General features: G+C 47.2%; 1 protein-coding gene across 5 annotated transcripts in view; it reads right to left on the bottom strand.

Moving 5' to 3' along the window:
* The window catches only part of LOC139227600 (lactadherin-like), an 83,698-nt gene that overhangs the window by 39,814 nt on the left and 16,806 nt on the right, over positions 1-27,078 (bottom strand). For 2 of the 5 annotated variants that reach the window (XM_070858468.1, XM_070858469.1), the window contains exons 2-4: positions 8,194-8,319; positions 5,210-5,290; positions 2,674-2,799 (exon numbers count right to left, since the gene is read on the bottom strand). In XM_070858468.1, coding sequence (XP_070714569.1) covers positions 2,674-2,799; positions 5,210-5,290; positions 8,194-8,319 — 333 coding nt within the window. The remainder of the gene's footprint in view (positions 1-2,673; positions 2,800-5,209; positions 5,291-8,193; positions 8,320-27,078) is intronic. The other 3 variants (XM_070858470.1, XM_070858471.1, XM_070858472.1) reach the window with 2 other exon arrangements.

Genomic DNA, 27,078 nt, shown 5'->3' with positions numbered 1-27,078 from the left:
CAGACTCCTGGAGGCATAAGTTACCAGCTGTAACTGGCCCTTGGCATTGACATGCTGCAACACACACCCGACACCATAGGACGACGCATCGCACATTAACACAAGTTTCTTACATGGGTCATATAGCGTTAACAGATTGTTGGAACATAACAAATTGCGTGCTCTATTAAAAGCCCTTTCCTGGCTGTCCCCCCAGACCCATTCGCGACCTTTGCGTAGGAGCACGTGTAGCGGCTCTAGCAGCGTGCTCAATTTGGGAAGAAAGTTACCAAAATAGTTCAGGAGCCCCAGGAACGAACGCAGCTCCGTCGTGTTACGGGGTCTGGGTGCTCTCTGTATCGCTTCCGTCTTGGATGCAGTAGGGCTGATCGTGTTTGCTGCTACCCTCATCCCCAGGAATTCTACCTCTGGAGCTAGGAAGACGCACTTCGCCTTTTTCAGTCGCAGACCTACCCGGTCCAGTCTGCGTAGCACCTCCTCCAGGTTGTGGAGGTGTTCTTCAGTATCATAACCCGTAATGAGGATGTCGTCCTGAAAAACCACCGTCCCTGGAATCGACTTGAGGAGGCTTTCCATATTTCGTTGGAAGATCGCGGCGGCCGAGCGAATCCCGAACGGACATCTGTTGTACTCAAACAACCCCTTGTGTGTTGTGATGGTGGTCAGCTTCTTTGACTCACTCGCCAGCTCCTGGGTCATGTAAGCTGAGGTCAGGTCCAATTTTGAAAAAAGTTTGCCACCGGATAGCGTCGCAAAGAGGTCCTCCGCTCTCGGTAGCGGGTACTGGTCTTGGAGTGACACCCGATTGATGGTGGCCTTGTAATCGCCACATATTCTGACCGACCCATCCGCCTTGAGCACCGGTACAATTGGGCTCGCCCAATCACTGAATTCGACTGGCGAGATGATGCCTTCCCTCAACAGGCGGTCCAATTCGCCTTCTATCTTTTCCCGCATTACGTACGACACCGCTCTGGCCTTGCGGTGTACTGGTCTGGCGTCCGGGTTTATGTGAATCACTACCTTGGCCCCCATGAAAGTGCCAATGCCGGGTTGAAATAATGAGTCACATTTGTCCAGGACCTGTGAGCATGATACTCGCTCCGCAGAGGAAATTGCATTGACATTGCCCCATTTCCAGTTCATGACAGCAAGCCAACTCCTCCCCAGAGTGGCAACCTGTTCTCCGAATCTTTGTGGGTCATGACTACCGTGGCGCTGCCTAGCACCGGAATGATCTGCTTTGTGTAATCCGTAGCTGTGCGTCAATCGGCGATAATTTTGGCCTCCTGGCCTTGGATGCCCACAACTTTTCGAACTGTTTGATACCCATCATAGACTGGCTGGCACCCATGTCTAACTCCATTGATACTGGGATGCCATTGAGGAGCACTTTCATCATTATCGGTGGCGTCCTGGTGTATGAACTGTATACGTGCTCCACATGAACTCGCTGAACTTCAGCTTCCAGCGATTTCCCCCAGTGTCCATTTCTGCAATTTCTGCAGGTATTTTGCTCATCTCTGCAAACTCCGGCTGAATGTATGCCTCCACACCTCCAGCATGAGTTGCGGTTTGAAACAAAAGGTCCCTTGCCAGTCGATCGTCCCTGACTGCCCCTGTTATTGTCCTTGAGTGCACCATTAACAGGTGTTGATGGCCCCATTGTCCCTTGCAATGGCGTGAATCGCTGTTCAGCTTGCCATTGTCTCTGTCGAACTCCCCCTCTGGGTTCGACTACATGTTGGGGCATGCCTGACTGCCCTTGTCTGCCTGGAGAACTGTGTGCTGCTTTAACAATGTTGAATCTCTGTCCCAGCCATTCCTTAACACAGTACCTCTCGTCTGTTCTGCTAGTGGTCATGCTCACGTGGTTTAAATCCCAGTTTCTTGTCGCTATTGATAGGTCCTTACTACACAGTATAAATGCACACGAGGCCCATGCTTGAGAGAAGGTCAGTCTGTGACCTGTCCTTTATTCCTTAGCACTCAAGTGATGAAGGTGGGTGGAGCTTCCCCTTTTATACCTGAAGGTCCAGGTTAGGAGTGTCTCCCACCTAGTGGTCAGTGTTCTCACAGTGTACAACTTAGGTCAGTTTATACATGGGTTACAATGCTGGTTGAATACATGACAGGGAGGGTCCTTTCTACGCATAGCGCTGCGCCCCTCTCGGATTCCTTCCAGCCCACTCGCGCCCCACAGAGCAAATGGAGAGCGTTATTTTGCGCTCCAATTGCTCTCGGGGGCGGTGACCTGAATTTAGGTCACGGGGCGGGACCCTCCACACCTTGCCCAGGAAATCGTGCCTCGTGACTGTTGATGCATCCAAACAGGGTGCTACGCAAATCTCCCCCCTGGTGATTTACAATGGATGCCTGAACTCCAAGATGCTGACCGAGGGCCGTGCGGCTCTTTGTCGGCCAGCGCGAACACGATGGGCCGAAATGGTCTCCTTCTGCGCTGTAAATTTCTATGTTTCTATTCCATGACTGCCTTTTAATTAATATATTTGCTCATTTCATGAGGAATTGAGGGAGGGACCATTTGATTCAGGCTCCATTTTTCTGCCACTTCACATCACCAGCACACAATGACTGCACCAATGGTTTAACAACTGTGACGTCCATAGTTTCTCCTCGGATAATAATTCCCAAATAAATCCCTGCACTTACTTGTTTGACAATGAATGCCCTGGAAGCCAGTGGGGCACTTGCATGTGTATTCACTGAAGACATCTCCTCTGCGTGACATCAATTCACACTGGCCATCGTTTTGACAGGGGTTTGGGTGACAAGGACCTGCAATGTAACAAAGAAATAATTGTGTGTAGAAAGTTGCCATTTAAATTGGTAGCCTGGAGTTAACCACTCAGCCAATTTTTTTTTAAAGATGTTATGGATTCTGTGTTTGGTCATCCCCTAACAATCCTCTGTTTAAAGAATTTCTCAAAATATCTCCCTTTCTTCTTCTGGTGATGATTTTAAATGTATGCCTTCTAATTACGGACTCACCAACCAGCGGAAGTCTGTCAGATTTCCTCTTTGGCCTAGGCCCCAAGGTCTGGAACTCTCTCCTTAAACCTCTTGACCTCGCTTTCTCCCTTTAAGATGCTTTTTAGTCAAGCTTTTGGTCACCTATCCAAATATCTCCTTATGCGGCTCGGTGTTAGATTGTGTCTGAGTACGCTCCTACGACGTGCCTTGGGACGTTTTACTATGTTAAGGGGGCTATATAAATGCAAAGTTATTGTTGTCATTGTCTTTTATTCTAGTGAAGTGGTAAGGAGAGGAGTTTAGGGGAGTGTACGGGAACAGTGGCCTGAAGGGTCTGCCAGATTTCCCAATGACGGACGGGAAATTCCTCGGAGCTGCCATAACCTCTTCAGAAGTGCGGCACAATCGGGGTTTCCAGTGAACGGCAGAGCGAGAGCAGCTCCCAGGAATTTGCCAGCCAACATATTTACTCCTTCAACGTATCGGTGGCTCAACACAGCTTTCGGTGTGACACCGACCCATGCAAACCAGGAAGGTTCCTGGCTACAGCACAAGCCTGTGTTGAGGTAATAAACTGGGTTGGTGACGGGGAACTACAGTTAAGCCCTGGTTTTAACTCAGCCCGCCCGGCGGGAAAAGTGCCGGTGGGGCGTTAAAATGGCAGCCAGGCGGTTCCTGCAGCATTACCGAATCCCGTCCCCCCACCCGCCATTTTAACTGCCAGGTTTTGGGGAGTGTGGAGACCGCACAATGAAGGCGCGTGCAGGCTTCATAAATATTGAAATGCCAGGTTTGATGATGTCATTCGGACAGTGCCATAGTTTTACCTCTGAAATGCATGATTCGCACACAATCTCCAGGTAAGTAATCATTTTTTAAATTTTGATAAGGTTCCTTGCGGCCGAGGGGGAGCAGGATTGCCTGTCCTGGTCCAACAAGGGAACCTTGGGCTTCTCTTGTCTAGGGCCCTCCGTCCCCGACCTCCTTCACTGCGATTGGCCCAGAAGCGCTCTCCCCTCCCCCCACTCCCGCAGGCCCTGCATGACTAACCTCGCTGGGAGCGGTTTGTTTTGGCCCCAGTTAGCGTGCGACTCCCGCCCCGAATCCCGTTCCCACCCGCCGGTCATGACGGCATTCCTGCCGGTTTCGGGCAGGCGGCAGAGCTGAACGATTGAAATGAGTTAAAATGGCCAGGGGCCTCAAGCAGAGGAGTCCGTGGGGATTCGCCTACCGAGCCCAATCCGCACCCGCCCAGTGTTAAAATCGGCACTTGAGATTAAAGAGGCGAGACTAAACAAGCGATGTCAGAATCAATCTCCCAGTCAGTGGGAAATGAGTGCATCAACTATCGGTTAAAACATGATTGGCCTCCCGCTGGCATGCTCGAATAGCCGAGTGACACTCGCTCGCTGGCTCACTGGTGAGGAATGCTCACTTAGACAAGGTACTGCGGGTTCATCCACGTCAGGAAAGGAGGGACTAAGCAGTCAGAATTTGAGCTAATTGTTGGGCAAGAACCTTCCTTTGGGCTAAGTACCAGACAGTAGTTACAGATTTCAAGAACAGGTCTGACCTTTCGATAAAGGCAGCAATTTGATGACCGCAGACAATGATTCACCTGGAGTGCAAGCTTCCGCCTGTGTCGGCAAATGGTTGTCGTGTAGGACGACGCAGGTTCTCGGCTGGAAGAAAGGCTTAATATTCAGCTATCGCCTTGGCTACCCGCTTCGCCACGGAAGCTCTGCGCTCACACACTGCAGGCGCAAGAAGCAGAAAGCTCACTTACAACTGGTCAGCTCCGGAGTTGAAAAGATTCCCTGGAATGCATTTTGCTCAGATTGTTGGAGGGCGAGCAGGCAGGTGTCAGAATGGGCCCGCCAGTTTGAGAAATGCGCCTAGCAATCCCCCATACTGCTACAGCTGGCAGCTAGCGTTCAAACACAGGCCCGAGAACGGAAAGGGAGTGCAGCAGCCCAAGCGGTCAATGCACACACACACACACACACACACACGAAGCAGCAGTTCCAATTGCCAAACACTCATTTTAGAGAGACTAAAAAAAGAAAGAAAGAGGTTTTGGCATCTTCCACGAGAGTCCGAGAGTGGCTTTGAACCCCGCACAAGACTCGTGAAGATCTGCAAGCTGCAGCAAGGCCAAGCTTGAATTTCTGTCCAACAACGTTGCTTCTGTTGTCAGAAATCACAGGCAGCTTACCTGAGGGTTTGGAGTATGTAGTGACATCGTTATACCTTATGTCTTCCAACGTATACCCGGTAGGTTGCTCTGCACCACTTCCTGTTTTGATTGCATCAATAAATTATATTAAAATAAAAAGATGGCGTGCTGAGAGTGGGGAGAAGAAACATGGTTGCACAATTACGTCATGTACCACAGGAAGTGATGCGAAAGAACTTCCTGGGTACAGCTATGCTGAAGCAAATAAGCAAAATGGCTTTGCAGAAGTGCCCAACTTCAGCCATCTTCCCCGAGATAGAGTCCCCACAGTAGTATTTCTGACTCCCAACGTCTTGCTCACAAATATAAGCTAAGTGTAAACTGCAAAGTTGGGAACTGCTTGGTTAACAGCAAAGAAAGTGCTAACTCAAAAAAAAAAAGTTAATTCATCTTGTTTACTGGTCCAACAGTTTCTGGGGTGATCCTTTCCCTTATAAGGCTTTGTCCTCCTCTCCTAAAGATACTGATGTTCACTGGTATACATGACAAAGGTCCCATTGCACTATTGAAGAGCACGGTGTTCTCCTAGTGTCCTGGCCAACTTTCCTCCCTAAGCCAACATCACAATAACAACACCGATTAACTGGCCATTTATCTCATCTGTGAGGTTTTGCTGAGCTACAAATAGTTGCTCTATTCACCTAAATAGTAAACAGGGGCTGCACTTCAAAATTAACTCTTTTGTTGTGAAGTGCTTTGGGATGGCTTGGGCACATTAAAATACACTATGTAAGTGTTAATTCTTTCTTTCATAGATCATAGCATTTTACAGCACAGAAGGAGGCCACTTGATTTAGATACATTTTTCAGCTCCAGATTGTTCTAATTAATTATAGCCCCAAGTTCTATTAATCCAGGCATTGAATTAATAACTTGATGGATGTGACTGTGCAACAAGGGAGGTGCTTAGTTACATTTAATGCTGAGAAGATGTTTCCCCTGGCTGGGGAGTCTAGAACCTAAAAATAAAGAGTTGGCCATTTAAGACTGAGATGAGGCGACATTTCTTCACTCAAAGGGCTGTGAATCTTTGGAATTCTCTACCCCAGAGAGCTGTGGCTGCTCAGTCATTGAGTATTTCAAGACAGAGGTCGATACATTTTTGGGAACAAAGGAAATTAAGGGATCTGGGGATAGTGCGGGAAGGTGGCATTAAGGTAGAAGATCAGCTGTAACCTTATTGAATGGCGGAGCAGGCTCGAAGGGCCAAATGGCCGACTCATGCTCCTATTTCTTGTGTTACATTCTTATAAGCAAAATTGATCCATTTGGTGTAGTCAATCCATCAGAATATAATTATTTATATACAGGTACGTGTGACTGAACTCTGCAAAATCCTCCCCTCAGATCACAAGGAAGATACATTTAAACTCATCTATCCAGAATAAAAGACCTACCTTCTCCCATCGCATCTAACCAACTCTTGAACGAGTCTAATTATCACTGTCCATTAACCTATTCCAGAGACCATTCCAAGGGACCTCTCTGTGGGTGAAGAATTTCTTGCTGATGTCTGCCCTAAACTTCCCTTTCTATGGTTATATCAACCACCCTTATGCTGGCATACCTTGGGTCAATTAATCTAGAATGATGGTAAACTTGCTGAGTAGACAGAAGAGTTGCTGAAAGTTGAGAGTTTGGAATCACTGTGCACCTGACGCAGCAGTTATACAATAAAGTTATTCCGTTTTTAAACGCAGTTGAGTTGGCTCTTGGCCCCGCCTCAGATATTTTAACCTATCATATTTTTTTTTAAAACAGGTAAATTTAAAAGATCCCATGGCACTATTTCGAACGAAGAGCAGGGGAGTTCTCCCTGATGTCCTGGCCAATATTTATCCCTCAATCAAAACCGAAAAGCAGATTATCTGGTCATTATCACTTTGCTGTTTGTGGGAGCTTGCTGTGTGCAAATTGGCTGCTGCGTTTCCCACATTACAACAAGTGACTACACTTCAAAATTACTTAATTTGCTGTGAAGCACTTTGGGACTTCCTGAGATCATGAAAGGTGATATATAAATTCAAGTGTTTTGCTTTAATGGTCTTTTTATTTCATTTTAACCATGGCTAAGAGGTTTAGATGTAACCTGACACTGTTTAGCAGTTGGGAAGGAGAGATGACACATCATTTTGAAGCATTGCCTACCTCTTTGTGCAGTGCACAATTGAGGCTGGGTGGCCACTGAATTGAACTCACTTTTTCATCAATACCTGCAACGGTGACGACACTTCAAAAAGTACTTCATTGGCTGTAAAGTGCTTTGGGATGTCCTGAGATTTATGAAAGGTGCTATATAAATGCAACTCTTTTTATTCTGTCTCAATTCCAACACATCAGCAGTCAATAGAACCAAAGTTTGAAAGATAGAAACATAGAAAATAGGTGCAGGAGTGGGCCATTCAGCCCTTCGAGCCTGCACCACCATTCAATATGATCATGGCTGATCATGCACTTCAGTACCCCACTCCTGCTTTCTCTCCATATCTCTTGATCCCTTTAGCCGCAAGGGCCACATCTAACTCCCTTTTACACATGCTCACAATTCTCTGAGTGAAGAAGTTGAAAGAATCAACAGCTGGATTTACTGTCAAAGATCCCCAACTAACAGCTGCGTAGCTTTGCTAATCGTTGAGATATCGATGGCGACTGACCGTGTCCTTTCTCTAGTAAATTCTGCTTACGGAGAAGCCATCAGGAACGAAGCCAAGTTCTAGTCACTGGGCAGCGATCTTTTGCTGCTGCATCTAACATTTATTTGCTGTCAATTATTTCTTTAATTTCAACCCAATTTTGGTTGCTTTGCTTTCAGCGTAACGCCACAGAACTGTGAAATGTTTGAACCAACAAAAAGGGAAAAAGGACAGAAAATAGCCATGCAGACAGAAACACAAGGCGCGAGAACAACCAGCTCACTCCGCAGCGTTGGTCGTGCCAGTTAAGGCCTTTCCCAGGCATCTTACCCTGCTCCATCTCGGTGCAGTCTTTCCCGGTATATCCTTCCATGCAGATGCAGTAATAGGGATCTGACGAGACTCCAGACAGGCAGGTGGCTCCATTCTGGCAAGGGTCTGAGTAGCAAGGATGACCTGTGGAGCAACAAGAAGCGTTTAGGCTCTGAAACACCAGGACCGTGACCTCCCACAGACCTCCGCCATTGACCCTGCCGAAGTTTGTGAGTTGGGGGAGGTCCCTTTGATCGCATGTCACCGCTGGGCAGCGGCATGATCAGCGGCGAAGTACGCATGCCTGCCATAATGAAAAAGCCGCAAATTGCAACAAAATAGTGTCCGCCTGAGGGGAAGGGTGTCACCTGAAAAAGAAATAAATATTGCCCCCAGCAGTCCCCTCTTTGTAACCATTGAATAAAATTGTTGCCTTTCTCTTCAAGGGTTTCGGCTATAATCCTGATCTGCTCAAGGCGGGTGCCCGATCCATCGGCCCGTACGTCTCCTTTCACTAAGCTTACTGGCCACCAAGCAGAGTCTGAGGATGTGGGAAGTCCCAGGCTTGGGAGTTCCTGCCCCCGGCCCTGCGCCCTCGACATCAATGGCCTTGTTTGGAGTGGGGAGAGGCGTTGGTGACAATAAATTGCCATGGAAACTCCCGGGCATGATCAGACTCCAAGACATCTGGGTCTCGGCCTAGTTTTCCGTTGCATTCCCAGCAGAGTTATGGTGGGAGTGCGCCAGAAGGGCCAAAGAAACTTGGCTCAATAACACGGTAGATCTTTGTTCAAAGTCAGTTCCTTCTTTTTGATGGCAGCAAAGGGAGAGGAAAATGGAATTTTTAAGATTTTAAATGAGAGAAATGCCTTATTCCACGGAAGGTTGGATGAAAAGCTGATACAGATGATACACTGGGGGCAAAATTCCCCAGCATCCCGATTGGGGGCAGTAACCAAATCGGGGCGGGACTTCCTGCGCTTGGCACGGAAGTGCCGCCCCGGCCGCGAAATTGCGGTTCCCGTCCCTCACAGGAAGTGGAGCGTAATCTTGGGCACTCCACTTCCTGTTGGGGCAGGTTCCGGGGTGCTACTTGGCCACGTTAACGTCCCTCCCCTTTGGTTCAAGGGGAGGGCTGCTGCGCACTCTGCCGGGCCACCAGGGTGGTGTGGTGCTGAGGCTGCAGCCCAGCACCCAAACAGAATGCCGGGCTGCACACTGGTGGCCCGGACCACGCCACAGAAACAAAGAAGGGGCCGATCGGTGAAAACTGGCGGCGCGCGGCACGCCCGACCTCCCCTTTCACTTCCGCCCCGCGAGCGGATGTCGGCCCGGTTCACAACCCGCGAGCTGACGCTGACAACGCTCGCAGCCACCTCGCGGGGTGCTGGCCAATTTCCGCTGCGGTGCCGGAAAGGGGTCAGCGCGCAGCGCTATGGGGGTCGCCGTGCACGCCAATGACATCATCGCCAGTTGCACAGCGGCCCGGAGAGTTACCGGCAGGGTGGGTGTGGCGCTACCATGGCGGCGCCTCTGCTAACTCCTGCACAATTTCACGGGAGCCAGTAGCGTGCCCACCCCCCCCTGGGCGAAAACAGTTTTGCGTCCCTTTAGCGCCTCTGGAGGTACTAACGTGAGTCACAAAACAGAGCAATTTCGACCTCATTATTTCGAATCACAAAGAAATGAGCGTTATACCATGCAATGCACAATGTGTTATTTTGCCACGGTGGACTGTGTCCTTTTAAAGCCACAAAGTCTCATTGTTGTTAAGTAAACATAGGCTCGGGTCACTGAGAGTTTAATTGTTTGGCTAGGGAGCTTTCCAAATTAGAAAATGCTTGTAGGTTTCAGCCTGTACCTCAGAATCATCCAGCATGAAGTGACTAATGTATCTTTAAGAATTTTATGCATCTGCAAGCAAGTGTGACAGCTGGAATTTGATAGCTGGAACATAAAGCGTGGAGTGTGACATCTGGCTTGTGAAAAATGGTGCGCTCTACATGGTGGGAGAGCTTTCCCTCTGGAGATACACCTAGCTCCTTGGCATAAGTCCAGCAGACGGGAAGGCATTCCACAAGCTCCCCACTGCCCGTCACTACTTCAGGGATTTCCCACCAGGAATGATGGCAGAAGACCCGCTACATGTCTGCCCAAATATGGTGGGTGTATTATAAGGAGAGTGGGACTAATTGGAAAGCTCTTTCAAAGAGCTTGCACAGGCACGATGGGCCTTCATTTACCTCCACTAACATTCTTCTACTTTCTGTTTGATGTTTAATGAAACCTTAATGAAATATTTTGGGACATCTGTTACATGAAAGGTGCCATACATATATATAATATATATATATGCCACTGCTTGTTTATCTTTCGTGGATGTTCCACACTTTTCCCCTTTAACATGACACAGCTTGTGTCAGCTAATCACACACAACAACAACCGCTTGTATTTATATAGCACCTTTAACGTAGTGAAACGTCCCAAGACACTTCACAGGAGCTTTATGAGATAAAAAATATGACACCGAGCCGCATAAGTAGAAATTTACGCAGGTGAAAGAGGTAGGTTTTAAAGAGTGCCTTGAAGGAGGAAAGAGAGATGGAGAGGTTTAGGCAGGGAGTTCCAGAGCTTGGGGCCCAGGCAATAGAAGGCACAGCCACCAATGGTTGAGCGATTATTATCAGGGGTGCTCAAGAGAGCAGAATTAGAGGAACGCAGACATCTCGGGAGTTGTGGGACTGGGGGAGATTACAGAGATAGGGAGGGGCGAGGCCATGGAGGGATTTGAAAACAAGGATACGAATTTTGAAATCGAGGCATTGCTTAACCGGAAGCCAGCGAGTATAGGGGTAATGGGTGAACGGGATTCGGCGCGAGTTAGGACACGGCAGCTGAGTTTCAAATCACCTCTAGTTTACATCGGGCAGAATGTGGGAAGCCAACCAGGAGTGTGTTGGAATAGTCAAGTCTAGAGATAACAACGGCATGGATGAGGGCTTCAGCAGCAGATGAGCTGAGGCAAGGCCAGAGACGGGCGATGTTACCATTATCGAGAGTGGCCATGCAGATAATCTGAACTTCCTGGTTGAAGGAAATAGTGTGACACAGAAGGTTCAAAGTGGGAAATTTGAGTGTGCATTTTTGCTTTTTGGTCTCGTTTATTAACAAAGTGGCCCCAATTTTCCATGGATTCGTGCCATAATTCCAGCAGCCAAACCCACCGGAAAACTGCAGGGGCCCAGTTACACTGGGTCCCTACCATCTCCAGGATAATCAGCCTGCCTTCTAAGGGACTTAAGCTCCAACTTCACCCTACAAATGTCATCGGGGAGGTGGAGCTTGGGGTGAAGACTCTCTATTGCGGGAACTCCCTGAGGTGCTCCTGCTTCTCTGACTTATACAGAACCTGGCTCAGTATTGGAAGCCGGCACACCCAAGTGAGTTGTGGCACTGGATTTTCCCGGTAGCATGGGGCCGATGGGTGCCAGAAATGTGCCCACAGTGTCCGCATTGATGGCCACTTGCCCCATGCAAATTAAATGCTCTCCCATTGCCCGCTAACTCCAGCTGGGTCAACACTGAAGTACACTGGCAGCACAGCATGATTACAGCCTGCTTGAGGTCAACTTCAGGTGATCCAAAAACTCGGCAGCCCATGTCCTAACTCGCACCAAGTCCCGCTCACCCATCACCTTGTGCTCGCTGACCCACATTGGCTCCCGGTTAAGCAACGCCTCAATTTCAAAATTCCCATCCTTGTTTACAAATCCTTCCATGGCCTCGTCCCCTCCCTATCTCTGTAATCTCCTCCAGCCTCACAACCCCACGAGAAGTCTGCGCTCCTCAAATTCTGCCCTCTTGAGCATCCCTGATTATAATCGCTCAACCATTGGTGGCCGTGCCTTCAGCTGCCTGGGTCCTAAGCTCTGGAACTCCCTCACTACAGCTCTCCTCCTCTCTACCTCTCTTTTCTCTTTCAAGACACTCCTTAAAACCTACCTTTTTGACCAAGCTTTTGGCCACCTGCCCTAATTTCTACTCATGCGGCTCGGTGTCAATTTTATTTTTTTTGTCATGTAACATTCCCGTGAAGCGCCTTGGGACGTTTTACTACATTAAATGCGCTATATAAATACAAGTTGTTGTTGCTGCTAGTTCAGGGGCCAATATTACTAATGGAGTAAACCCACCGAAGAAAAGACAAGAGGAGCACTAAGAACACATGTAATGTTTAAATTATCCATTTTAGCATTCACTCAAGCATTTCCATTACTTCGAGGTCACACAGTACAAATAGAACCCACTTGTGATTCCATGCGTAAACTTGGACTCCCAATAACAGAATCATGCGAACTCTTATCTAAACATGCCAAGGAGCTGCCGAGAAATCTTGAAGCTCGGTTTATTTATTTATAGTTTTTGGTTTTTCAGTGTATGTTTGTGTTCTCTCCTCCGCCATCCGGTCTCTTCCTTTGAAAGTCAATTAAGAAACATTTCGCAGCAACTAAACAAAAGACGCGGTTCGTCGGTTGACAAGAAAGTGCCAAGCACTGGGATTTATTCCCATCGACCAAATACTCCTAGCATCTGCTCTCGTGGCAAAGGGGGTGCAGGCACTGGGTGGTATTGAGTCATACAGAATAGGAAGAAGTCTGCTCAAACACCCCCCCCCGCACCCGCACCACCCCCAACCCCCAGTCTGTGCTCAGTTAATTGATCTCAACCAGGCAGCAGGGGTTGTTGTCAGAATTATCCAGTACCCTGAGCTGGGGAGAGGGAAAAGGAAATGAGCCAGGAATCCCGTTCCTGATTGCTACCGGGGGAGCTCCTACTGGAAGGTGCCCATGTGTGGAGTTCGGTTGAGGACAGGATGGAGATCAGTCACGATGCCCTCCATGGTTGAATAGGCTGTGGATAATAAGGGATAAGCATTCCTGGCGCAGAGTTTCGCGGGATGACCATGCATAGCAGGAATTCGTCCACGGATGTCAATGCGGCTTGTTCACAGCCCACATGATTTTTTTTGTCCATTAAAATAGACGGAAATTGTGAGTTGCAAACCAGACTGCCGACATCCTCACCCAAATTCCGATATGTGCTCGCACCTTGTGAAGTTTTCCAGCAGCAATGCTAAATAATAACATTTATCCCCAACTGGTGCAGACTTGGGTCGTGTGCTAAAGGGCTGCAGGTGTCCATGGAACCATACAAGTAAGTCAGTGGAGGGGTGGGAATTATTTTCTTCAGGGTTGTGTTCCAGCTGCACAGGACTTCCTCCCCTCGCCCCACCAAACCGCACCCACCCCCCCCCCCCCCGCCGTCCTTCTGTAGCCGCCCAAACTATTTTCCGGAGTCAGGGCTCATTCCGTATTCATGGCAGCCTCCCTCTTGCCAAAAGGATTTCAAGCGAGTAAACTCTGACACTGTTGCAGCAGGGGACCCCACTACAGAACAGGAAGGGGCATCGAGGTTCTTTTAAAAGGGGGCTGATGAAAATTGGAACCGAGGCTCCCACCGAAGGCCTCAGTCGCTATTGAGGCCTTCAAAAAGTAAGTGTTTGGAGCCAACTGGAGGGAGGGCAGGCCACTACAAGGCCTCCCCATTCACTGAAGGGCCTCAAGGCCTTTACCAACATTCACACGGCAGCCACAGGGAGCGGCAGTAAGTGGGGCAAACTGGAGGGGTAGGACCGGGGCTTTGTGCTCCCACTGCCACTTGTGTGCATCAGGTGGGGAAAGTGCAGCCACTGATGGTCCCAATGGGGGAAGGGAAAGCCCGGTTGGGGAGTTGAGGCAGCAACAGATCTCGCCGCATGAATTTTCTATCATTCTCCACCACAATCCGCCCTATTGCGGATAAAAGAAATCCAGCCCCCCTTCCCACCACCCCGCCAGTGCCTTCAGGGTACGAGGGGGAAACTGAGAAGAAAAACCCCATGAGTCTCATTAACCGGCAACGTAGTGCACTTGAACAGATTATTCCAGCATCATCACGCCGTGCACATTATTTCGTCTGCAATCAGTCTCATACCGGCAAAACATATCATAACATCTCTAATTCAATGAACCACCAAACAGGCAGAGATCAGTTACTCTCTTCACACTGACACATCGAGCTGTGCACACAACTCAGAACAAGAAGCAACGAGTACTGCAGACTGTAAACACCGTCAAAGTCACAATTAACATTGGCTCTTGTGTCAATGTCTGGCAAGGTCATTGGCTCCTGTGAGGTTAGTCCAGACCATCATGTTCCTAAACAGCTTGCAAGATTCCACCCCCACCCCACTATTTTATCAATGTGGATTGATCTAGTGTGGAGCGACTTCAATTGACTAATTCATTTAGCAACACTCCGTGTTGTCCAACTGAATTACTTGAAGTTCAGCTTGGCCTACACCTTTAAGAAAGGAAACAATCACAACATACTAACCTAAATGAATGTTTCTGTACCTGTATCATTACTGTTTCATTGTTCCTCTCCTACTAACATAGCAGCTGACTGTCAAGCCCACCCACCGGTAACGATAAAACAACTTAACATGAGCAATGCCACAAGAGATACAAATCATTTTAATGTTGCATTTTCCATCCCGCCTCCCCAATATTAGCATAATTAGCCTGAAAAGAAAGAAAAAGGAAAGACTTAAATTTATATAGCGCCTTTCACGACCTCAGGACATTCCAAAGCGCTTCACAGTCAATGAAATACTTTTTGGAGTGTAGTCACTGTTGTAATGTGAGAAACGCGGCAGATAATTTATGCACAGCAAGCTCCCACAAACAGCAATGTGATAATGATCAGATAATCTATTTATGCGATGTTGATTGAGGGACAAATATTGGCCCCAGGACATCAGGGATAACTCCCCTGCTCTTCTTTGAAATAGTGCCATGGGATCTTTTACATCCATTTGAGTGAGCAGACGGGGCCTCGGTTTAACGTCTCACCCGAAATATGGCACTCCCTCAGCACTGCACTCAAGTGTCAGCCTGGATTTTGTGCTCAAGTGTTCGGAGTGGGACTTTATAAGCCTGGAGAAAGAAACAACTATTCAGTCCACCAAACTCACGTCATGTATGATTATTTTTCATGGGTACCCCGCCCACCCTCACCTGACAATTCCCTATTTTGGGAAATGCCGATGATAAGATGTTATGCCTTGATCAGAAGTTGCACAAACCCCCAGTGCAAATTTACCATCCATTAGTTTTAATGGACAGGAAAGTACAGATTGGGGTTTTGCAATTTCTTAATAGTTGCCAAATTGGAAAATGTCCTAAATTCCTCCCCTGAAAAACCTTTATGCTATTAATAATCCTCAATCCCCCTTTACAAAAAAATCAATCAGTTTCCTTTTAAAGGTATAATTGACTCTTTCTCTGGAATGCAACGCATTCACTATCCCTTCAGAAAATAACTTTTGCTAATCTTCAAATTGTGAATTTGTACTTATGATCTCTATTTCAATTCTCTCTTTACCAAGCACTATTTTAAGGACTTTACTCCGGCGATAATAACTTTGTTCAGAGCCTTTCATTATTTAATCCCTTTCATAACAGAAAGGTGAATTCCTGCCTGAGCAGGAATTTGCAAGGAATATATGATTTTCATTATCCAATTATAATTGCATGTTCACCTCAAGTTCGGCTCAAAACTAAACCCAGCCAGAACATGCATTTAATCCCCATTTATCTTGCATCCTACAGAAACAATAAACCACATGCCTGCAACTTCTTTTCTTATCCCCAATAAATCGGAAGCTAAAACCGAGCATTTATTTCATGGACTGCCTTCTGAAAAAAAGTGTTCTGATTCATGTGGTGATTTGCAGCACGGGCCAGCCCACACTGCGATATGTGTGCGCTCTAAGACCGTGCAGCAGAGCTGGTCTCCAGTCGTCTTGGTTAACCCTTGCCACTGGACCAAGACCTAGCTCTGTCAAGCCCGTGTGGTGGCTGGTGTGCAACGGCCATTACATGTTAAAAGAATCCACGCGCAGACATCTTCCACCCTTCAACATGTAGTTCGGGACCTGGAATATCAGGTCCTTCATTGAAACACCTGTGAATTCATCCCTTTTTGGCGTGGAAGAAGTCATCCTCGATACGAAGGACGGCCTATGATGATGATGATTTGATGAAAGGTGATGAGAGATTACACTACGGAGGAATGATCAGCTCTTATTAATTGGGCTCATGTTAACACAGTTCTGACCATAAATCATTTATCATTAAAACCATAACACATTTTGGATTAATAATATTTAATTGATTTGAAAAAGACAGACTTTGGATTTCTTGTAGTATGGTGCTGGTGAGCTTTATGTTTTTTATTCGTTCCTGGGGTGTGGGCGTCGCTGGCAAGGCCAGCATTTATTGCCCATCCCTAATTGCCCTTGAGAAGATGGTGGTGAACCGCCTTCTTGACCCGCTGCAGTCCGTGTGATGAAGGTACTCCCACAGTGATTTTAGGGAGTGAGTTCCGCGATTTTGACCCAGAAATGGCGATATATTTCCAAGTCAGGATGGTGTGTGACTTGGAGGGGAACTTGCAGGTGATGGTGTTCCCATGCGTCTGCTGCCCTTGTCTGTCTAGGTGGTCGAGGTTGTGGGTTTGGGAAGTGCTGCCGAGGAAGTCAAAGCCAAATTTAAATACCAAATTGGTGTCAGCATAAAAGTATTGCTGCCATTTGCTGCTCATTTACTGATTTTAAAATACTTTAGATTTGGCCATGTTTTGTGATATGTTAGTATCAGGCAGCAAATATTTTTTTTAATCTGCGAGTCCCTCAGATCTCACTCAAGATCAGGTGGAGTCTTTCACCACAGGACAGTCAAGGGGTTGAGCTCAGCTTTACCTTCACTTGGTGCAGCTTCTCGCAACTAGAACCTGAACCAAGTCTCCAAAGCAACAAAAGTCAGAAATAGGAGATAGAAGTCTTTGGACAGAAATAAACCATTAAACCCCACTTGGTGCATCTTCAACTTTCTAGTTTAAAAGCCTATAAAATTAAAGAACAGAATGCAACATGTGTTGATAGAGAACCAGACCTTTTTGTGCCTTTTTCTCTTCGTTTCTATTTTATTGGTGGGTACTGTGCAGATTTGCATATCTCTGGGCATGGCAACAATTGTATTTCTGAATCCTACCTGGCCACTGTCCCAGTTTTACAACATCCTTCTGTCCACAGCACTGGGAAACATTCCAGTCGCCTATTGTAAACCAACTGCACAATTTCCCAGGGACGGACGTGTAGGAACATGAGGGCAAATTACACAATGAGGTTTGGTCTGATTCAGTTAAAAGGCAAGATCTGAAAATTCGCAAATTCAAAGAATTTTTGAAAAGAAAACATGTGGGCCGAAACTGCCCTGTTTTGCATCTCACGTTAGCGCCTCCAGGGGGCACTAACGAGGCGTGAAACTGTTTACGCCCGGCGGCGGGGGGCGCGGAGGTGGGTTGTGGGCGCTACGAGCTCTTGTGAAATTGCACAGGAGTTAGCGGCGGCGCTGCCATGGTGACACCGCACCCCGCCGGTAGCATCCCGGGCTGCCACGCAACTGACGATGATGTCATCGCCATGCGCGCCAACCTCTAAACGCTGTGTGCCGATCCCTTTCCACCCCGTGGTGGTAAATTGTCCAGCGCCCCGCGAGGCTGCCACGAGCGGCATCAGGGCCCAGCTCGCAGGTCGCGAACCTGGCCAACATCCACTCGCGGGGCGGAAATTAAAGGGGAGTTCCGGAGCGCCGCATGCCACCATTTTTTTCCACCCAACTGACCGGTCGGACCCTTCTTTGTTTCTTTGGCAGTGTCCGGCCCGCCATCATGCAGCCCGGCACTCCGGTTGGGTGTCGGGCTGTGACCTTGGCCCCACTCCGCCCTGGTGACCCAGTGGAGGCCATCAGAGGCCAGGCAGAGTACACAATGGCCCTCCCCTTTACTGGAAGGGGAGGGGCATTGAAACGCGAAGCAGCCACGTAGCGCTGACCAATGTGCCCGAGTAGTGCCCCAGAACCTGCCCCAACAGGAAGTGGAGCATGCGACATTGCATTCCACTTCCTGTGAGGGGCGGAAGTCCCGCTTCAAGTCGGTTACTGCCCCCAATTGAGGGGCTGAGGAATTTTGCCCCCATGGTATCTAAAGGTCCCTTCCCCAAATTAACCTGTCTAAACAGACAGTGGACATCTTCAACCTTCTGAGATATCCCTGGCCATTCCTCCATAATGGTCCATGCCATAGTTTCAGGAAGCCCTTCACCCTCCACGGGAGTCTAACACGTTTCACTGACATTTGAGTCATGATTGCGAGTGAGATTCTTCACAGTCTAAGAATATAAGAAAGCACAGAATCGGAAAATGTCTTTTGATTTATTGAGCCTGTTTTTGCCCACAGACCATTGAAGAATCTGCTCTATTGTTGCTACCCAAACCATCGAACCAAATGAAAGAAAACTCAGAATATCTATCTTACACACTACATTACACATATTAAATCAGTTTTGCCATGACATAACTTGGGATTAGTATAAGAAGCAGGAGCTGTGGGAGGATAAGGTCAGAAGAATTATGTTAAGCAAAGGCTTATTATAATAATTTCAGAAGATTTTGGGGGGCTTTTGAAACATGGAGTTTTAATGCTTAAAAGGGGGTTACATAAACATTTGAGATAGGAAAATATTAAAGGATATGGGGGAAGAGTATAGAAATTGGATTGGAGAAGCTAATCCTGACATAAATACAATGGGCCAAATGGCCTCCCACTGTGCTGCATTTTCTATGATGTACATGCTCCCAGAAGCTCAGCAGTGCCACACAACATTGTCTTGAAGATAGAGGATAGAGGAGCTAACATGAAATCTCTTGCTGCATACTATAGAGATAAGGGTTTCCAGGACCCTGGGTAGATTCGGCCTCTCCTTCTATACTACTCCAACATCCATGTTCTTTACATGCCTTTCTTTCAAAATCTAGAGTTTTAATACAATAGAAATTCACCAATAACTCCTCCAGAACACTGGCTTTGATCTTGTAGTTTAATTACCAATTTTGATTAATTCCAAATCCTTAAGACTTAATCAACAGGCCTATAAAAGGCCCAACGCGGCGGCAGTCGAGGAGGTGCGTGGAGAGGCGCGAGTCCGGGGTCGGCGACAGGCCTATAAAAGGCCCAACGCGGCGGCAGTCGAGGAGGTGCGTGGAGAGGCGCGAGTCCGGGGTCGGCGACAGGCCTATAAAAGGCCCAACGCGGCGGCAGTCGAGGAGGTGCGTGGAGAGGCGGAGCTTGTGCAGCTACAGGGAGAAGGCAAAAAAGAAGTAGAGAGAAATAGAAAGGTGACGTCACAGCCAAGGGGGTAAGTGATTGGCTGGTGATTGGCAAGTAGCTTTTCTTTTTTCTCTTCTATATCAGTGAGTAACTTTTAGCATTGCTGTTGCCAATTTAAGTGTATCTAAGGGTTAAGTCATGGCAGGAGAGCTCGGACACGTGTTATGCTCCTCCTGTACTATGTGGGAACTCAGGGATGCCTCCGGTGTCCCTGACGACTACGTGTGCGGGAAGTGTATCCGCCTCCAGCTCCTGACGGACCGTGTTGCGGAACTGGAGCTGAAGGTGGATTCACTCTGGAGCATCCACGATGCTGAGAATGACGTGACTAGCACGTTTAGTGAATTGGTCTTACCGCAGGTAAAGGGTCCACAGCCAGAAAGGGAATGGAAGACCAACAGGAAGAGCAGTGCAAGGAAGGTAGTGCAGGGATCCCCTGCGGTCATCCCCCTGCAAAACAGATACACCGCTTTGAGTACTGTTGAGGGGGATGACTCATCAGAGAAGAGCAGCAGCAGCCAAGTTTATGGCACCGTGGCTGGCTCTGCTGCACAGAAGGGCAGGAAAAAGAGTGGGAGAGCGATAAGTGATAGGGGATTCAATTGTAAGGGGATTAGACAGGTGTTTCTGCGGCCGCAACTGAGACTCCAGGATGGTATGTTGTCTCCCTGGTGCAAGGGCAAAGGATGTGTCGGAGCGGGTGCAGGACATTCTGAAAAGGGAGGGTGAACAGCCAGTTGTCGTGGTGCACATTGGTACCAACGATATAGGTAAAAAACGGGATGAGGTCCTACAAGACGAATTTAAGGAGCTAGGAACAAATTAAAAAGTAGGACCTCAAAAGTAGTCATCTCGGGATTGCTACCAGTGCCACGTGCTAGTCAAAGTAGGAATCGCAGGATAGCTCAGATGAATACGTGGCTTGAGCAGTGGTGCAGCAGGGAGGGATTCAAATTCATGAGGCATTGGAACTGGTTCTGGGGGAGGTTGGAACAGTACAAACCGGACGGTCTGCACCTAGGCAGGACTGGAACCAATGTCCTAGGAGGAGTGTTTGCTAGTGCTGTTGGGGAGGAGTTAAACTAACATGGCAGGGGGATGGGAACCAATGCAGGGAGACAGAGGGAAACAAAATGGAGACAGAAGCAAAAGACAGAAAGGAAATGAGTAAAAGTGGAGGACAGAGAAACCCAAGGCAAAAAACTTTGCAGCAAATTTCTAAAAGGTCTAAGTGTGTTAAAAAGACAAGACTGAAGGCTCTGTGCCTCAATACGAGGAGTATTCAGAATAAGGTGGACAAATTAACTGCGCAGACAGCAGTTAATTGATACGACGTGGTTGGCATCACGGAGACATGGCTCCAGGGTGACCAAGGCTGGGAACTCAACATCCAAGGGTACTCAACATTTAGGAAGGATAGACAGAAAGGAAAAGGAGGCGGGGTGGCGTTGCTGGTGAAAGAGGAGATTAATGCAATTGTAAGGAAAGACATTAGCTTGGATGATGTGGAATCGGTATGGGTGGAGCTACGGAATACCAAGGGGCAGAAAACGATAGTGGGAGTTATGTACAGACCTCCAAACAGTAGTAGTGATGTTGGAGAGGGCATCAAACAGGAAATCAGGGGTGCATGCAATAAAGGTGCAGCAGTTATCATGGGTGACTTTAATATGCATATAGATTGGGCTAACCAAACTGGAAGCAATACGGTGGAGGAGGATTTCCTGGAGTGCATAAGGGATGGTTTTCTACACAAATATGTCGCGGAACCAACTAGGGGGGAGGCCATCTTAGACTGGGTGTTGTGTAATGAGAGAGGATTAATTAGCAATCTCGTTGTGCGAGGCCCCTTGGGTAAGAGTGACCATAATATGGTGGAATTCTACATTAGAATGTAGAATGAAACGGTTAATTCAGAGACCATGGTCCAGAACTTAAAGAAGGGTAACTTTGAAGGTATGAGGCGTGAATTGGCTAGGATAGATTGGCGAATGATACTTAAGGGGTTGACAGTGAATGGGCAATGGCAGACATTTAGAGACCGCATGCATGAACTACAACAATTGTACATCCCCGTCTGGTGTAAAAGTAAAAAAGGGAAGGTGGCTCAACTGTGGCTATCAAGGGAAATCAGGGATAGTATTAAAGCCAAGGAAGTGGCATACAAATTGACCAGAACTAGCAGCGAACCCGGGGACTGGGAGAAATTTAGAACTCAGCAAAGAAGGACAAAGGGTTTGATTAGGGCAGGGAAAATAGAGTACGAGAGAAAGCTTGCAGGGAACATTAAAATGGACTGCAAAAGCTTCTATAGATACGTAAAGAGAGAAAGGTTAGTAAAGACAAACGTAGGTCCCCTGCAGTCAGAATCAGGGGAAGTCATAACTGGGAACAAAGAAATGGCAGACCAATTGAACAAGTACTTTGGTTCGGTATTCACTAAGGAGGACACAAACAACCTTCCGGATACAAAAGGGGTCAGAGGGTCTAGTAAGAAGTAGGAACTGAGGGACATCCTTATTAGTCGGGAAATTGTGTTGGGGAAATTGATGGGATTGAAGGCCGATAAATCCCCAGGGTCTGATGGTCTGCATACCAGAGTACTTATGGAGGTGGCCTTGGAAATAGGGGATGCATTGACAGTCATTTTCCAACATTCCATCGACTCTGGATCAGTTCCTATGGAGTGGAGGGTAGCCAATGTGACTCCACTTTTTAAAAAAGGGGGGGGGAAAAGAGAGAAAACAGGGAATTATAGACCGGTCAGCCTGACATCGGTAGTGGGTAAAATGATGGAATCAATTATTAAGGATGTCATAGCAGCGCATTTGGATAGAGGTGACATGATAGGTCCAAGTCAGCATGGATTTGTGAAAGGGAAATCATGCTTGACAAATCTTCTGGAATTTTTTGAGGATGTTTCCAGTAGAGTGGACAAGGGAGAACCAGTTGATGTGGTGTATTTGGACTTCCAAAAGGCTTTCGACAAGGTCCCACACAAGAGATTAATGTGCAAAGTTAAAGCACATGGGATTGTGGGTAGTGTGTTGACATGGATTGAGAACTGGTTGGCAGACAGGAAGCAAAGAGTAGGAGTAAATGGGTACTTTTCAGAATGGTAGGCAGTGACTAGTGGGGTACCGCAAGGTTCTGTGCTGGGGCCCCAGCTGTTTACACTGTACATTAATGATTTAGATGAGGGGATTAAATGTAGTATCTCCAAATTTGTGGATGACACTAAGATGGGTGGCAGTGTGAGCTGTGAGGAGGATGCTATGAGGCTGCAGAGTGACTTGGATAGGTTAGGTGAGTGGGCAAATGCATGGCAGATGAAGTATAATGTGGATAAATGTGAGGTTATCCACTTTGGTGGTAAAAACAGAGAGACAGGCTATTATCTGAATGGTGACAGATTAGGAAAAGGGGAGGTGCAACGAGCCCTGGGTGTCATGGTATATCAGTCATTGAAGGTTGGCATGCAGGTACAGCAGGCGGTTAAGAAAGCAAATGGCATGTTGGCCTTCATAGTGAGGGGATTTAAGTACAGGGGCAGGGAGGTGTTACTACAGTTGTACAGGGCCTTGGTGAGGCCACACCTAGAATATTGTGTACAGTTTTGGTCTCCTAACTTGAGGAAGGACGTTCTTGCTATTGAGGGAGTGCAGCCAAGGTTCACCAGATTGATTCCTGGGATGGTGGGACTGGCATATCAAGAAAGACTGGATCAACTGGGCTTGTATTCATTGGAGTTCAGAAGAATTAGAGGGGACCTCATAGTAACGTTGAAAATTCTGACGGGGTTAGACAGGTTAGATGCAGGAAGAATGTTCCCAATGTTGGGGAAGTCCAAAACCAGGGGTCACAGTCTAAGGATAAGGGGTAAGCCATTTAGACCGAGATGAGGAGAAACTTCTTCACCCAAAGAGTGGTGAACCTGTGGAATTCTCTACCACAGAAAGTTGTTGAGGCCAATTCACTAAATATATTCAAGAAGGAGTTAGATGTAGTCCTTACTACTAGGGGGATCAAGGGGTATGGCGAGAAAGCAGGAATGGGGTACTGAAGTTGCATGTTCAGCCATGAACTCGTTGAATGGCGGTGCAGGCTTGAAGGGCCGAATGGCCTACTCCTGCACCTATTTTCTATGTTTCTATGTTTCTAACAACAAGGGTTTAAATACTGTGCATCCTCCTCGTGAATATTCCAGGGTAGGCTCACAAACTGGGTATCTGTCAGCGTTATCCAATTGATGAAACAAAAGTGGATTGTAAGGTATGAGCTATGATAAGTATTCGAGTAGGTAATCCTTTAACAAGTGACATGTCTGATGCGCTAAGCTCATAATAAATGATTTGAATTTGTATGGGAAAAATTTCAACTAGCGTCATTCTTCCCAACAAAGCCGCACTGTAACAGTCCAGTAATGGCCCTCTGTTGTCCAGTGTTGGCATTGGCTGATTGGTCCCTATACACTGGAGGAAGAAATTCACACTTAACTCAATCTACCATGTTATACAGCACAAAATGCTCTTTCCAGATACAATCCAAATCTGGAAAGGCAGAATCTATAATTGCACTGCTGGGTGTGCTTTACAGATCCTGCGAATCCCCTGGGAGGACAGACGCACCAACGCTAGCGTCCTCGACCAGGCCAACATCCTCATCATTGAAGCACTGACCACACTTGATCAGCTCTGCTGGGCGGGCCACATTGTTCGCATGCCAGACAGGAGACTCCCAAAGCAAGCGCTCTACTCGGAACTTCTTCACGGCAAACGAGCCAAAGGTGGGCAGAGGAAACGTTACAAGGATACCCTCAAAGCCTCCCTGATAAAGTGCAACATCCCCACTGACACCTGGGAGTCCCTGGCCAAAGACCACCCTAAGTGGAGGAAGTGCATCTGGGAGGGCGCTGAGCATCTCGAGTCTCATCGCGGAGAACATGCAGAAATCAAATGCAGGCAGCGGAAAGAGCGTGCGGTAAATCAGTCCCACCCACCCTTTCCCACAACGATTATCTGTCCCACCGTGACAGGGACTGTGGCTCTCATATTGGACTGTTCAGCCACCTAAGAACTCATCTTTAGAGTGGAAGCAAGTCTTCCTCGATTCCAAGGGACTGCCTATGATGATGAGATCCAGTCTGAAAATATTACACCCACTATTACATTTGACTAAAATCCTGGTGACAATAATGTAATCATTTATGATAGTATGCTTGGAGAGAGGTTTACATTGGGAAATGCACGCAATCCGAGAAGAAAGACCTTTAGTACAATAAGGTTATGACAGAGATAATGCAAGCTAGTTTCAGTGTTTTTCTCCTCAGCAACTCTGCCACTTCAGATCATCTAAAACAGCAAGTAACGCAAGAGACACCAATGCATTTCTCGCTCACAATGTTGTTTTTGATATAGTTTGCATAATCATATCTGAAGGGATTGGCTGTGCTTCCTTTCTTTTATTATTGATAAAGGCAATTTTTAGAAGTATAAGAGAGGTTGGAAATAATCTCAATAGTACAGCAAACAGGTCAAGGAACGATTGTTATATATACTACTAAAATCAAACAGATACAGCATGGATACACTGGAGAACAACAACAACAACTTATATTTATATGTTGCCTTTAATGTCCCAAGCACTGCACTGGAGTGCCAGTCTAGATTTTAGCTTTGGTGCTCAAGTCTCTGGAGTGGGACTTGAAAGCCACAACCTTCTGATTCAGAGTTGAGAGTGCTACCCACTGAGCCACGGCTGACAAACAATTCATTTACTGGGATGTAGGTCATCTGTCATTCACTATGCTGACAATTCCAGAGTCATCTACAAATTCGAATAGCTAAGCTACAGTGCCATCAGCTCTGGGTAGCCGAAAAGATGTACTGAGCTAGGCTGGATTTCCAGAGAGGCCAGCTAACCCTGCAGGGACTGGGACAGGAACCCGTTCTTAAAAAGAGAAAGAAAAAGACTTGCATTTATATAGCGCCTTTCATAGAAACACAGAAATTAGGTGCAGGAGCAGGCCATTCAGCCCTTCGAGTCTGCACCGCCAATCAATAAGATCATGGCTGATCATTCAACCTCAGTACCCCTTTCCTGCTTTCTCTCCATACCCCTTGATCCCTTTGGCCATAAGGGCTATATCTAACTCCCTTTTGAATATATCTAACAAACTGGCCTCAACAACTTTCTGCGGGAGAGAATTCCACAGGTTAACCACTCTCTGAGTGAAGAAATTTCCCCTCATCTCGGTCCTAAATGGCTTACCCCTTATTCTTAGACTGTGACCCCTGGTTCACTGGTTCATGACCACTGGACATCTCAAAGCGCTTTACAGCCAATTAAGTACTTTTGGAGTGTAGTCACTGTTGCAATGTGGGAAACGCGGCAGCCAATTTGCGCACAGCAAACTCCCACAAACAACAATGTGATGATGACCAGATCATCTGTTTTTGTTATGTTGATTGAGCGATAAATATTGGGCCAGGACACCGGGGAGAACTCCTCTGCTCTTCTTCAAAATAGTGCCTGGGATCTTTTATGTCCACCTGAGAGGGCAAGATGGGGTCTCGGTTTAACATCTCAGCCGAAAGACAGCACCTCCAACAATGCAGCACTCCCTCAGCACTGCACTGGAGTGTCAACCTGGATTTATGTGCTTTAGTTCCTGGAGTGAAACTTGAACCCACAACCTTCTGGCAAGTGTGCTACCCAATGGGCCACAGCTGGCACTTAAAAAGAAAAAAGAAAAAGATGCAGATACTGAAAAGGGGTCACCCACAAGACAAAATAAAGAACCCTAACTAGCCAGACCATAGAAAGCCCAAACACACAATAAGGGATGGCTGAAAATTGGACTCCACCTCTTTAAAACATTTTCCAGCATTGCTAAGGAGCCAGAAGATATTCAGAGTACAGATGCAAACAGGTGGCTTTCTCTACCTGTAGCTAGAATGGAACATCTTTCACCACCTGGGGTTGAGGAAAGGCTTTATGATGATGGAAAGATTTACTTCAAAGGCATTTGCAGCCGCATTAAATCTGGGAGCTGTATGTTTAGTCTCAGGTTAGACTGGTTGTTGAACGTCAAAGATTAGAGTGACTTGTTCCATCCTGAGGGGAACTCCTGTCATAATAATGCCCCAGGAGTCCATTAAGTTGCATAAAGGTGGTAGAATTGTGTGACTTTAACACGGGGTTGACAAACTGAATCATTTACTTCCTGCCATGAGACAGCTCTTCAATCAATAACAGATTAACTAGCATGAGATTAACCCCCATTACCCTGCCCATCTCTGTGCCTCAGTTGTTTCTGGTGTCGAGGCTTGCGAACGGGTTTTGACTCTGATATCCAACCAACTGGGGTCAATCCACTCAGAGCCGTGGGGCTCAACATGAACTGATTACAATTCGTCAACCGGCAATGCAGATACAATGTCACTCATTCCCCCGGGCCAATGAGCTTCCAGGTGTTAGTTCGACTGCATAGTCATATACACTAAGATCGGGATTGTTTAGTGTTTACTGACAGGCGTCCAATTTATGTTCCAGTGGGATTTAATTTATAT

This window comes from Pristiophorus japonicus, chromosome 17 (assembly GCF_044704955.1).
Source record: "Pristiophorus japonicus isolate sPriJap1 chromosome 17, sPriJap1.hap1, whole genome shotgun sequence".
Lineage (NCBI taxonomy): Eukaryota > Metazoa > Chordata > Chondrichthyes > Pristiophoridae > Pristiophorus > Pristiophorus japonicus.
Note: the sequence above shows the minus strand (reverse complement) of the source record. Positions and strands in the feature narration are given on the sequence as shown.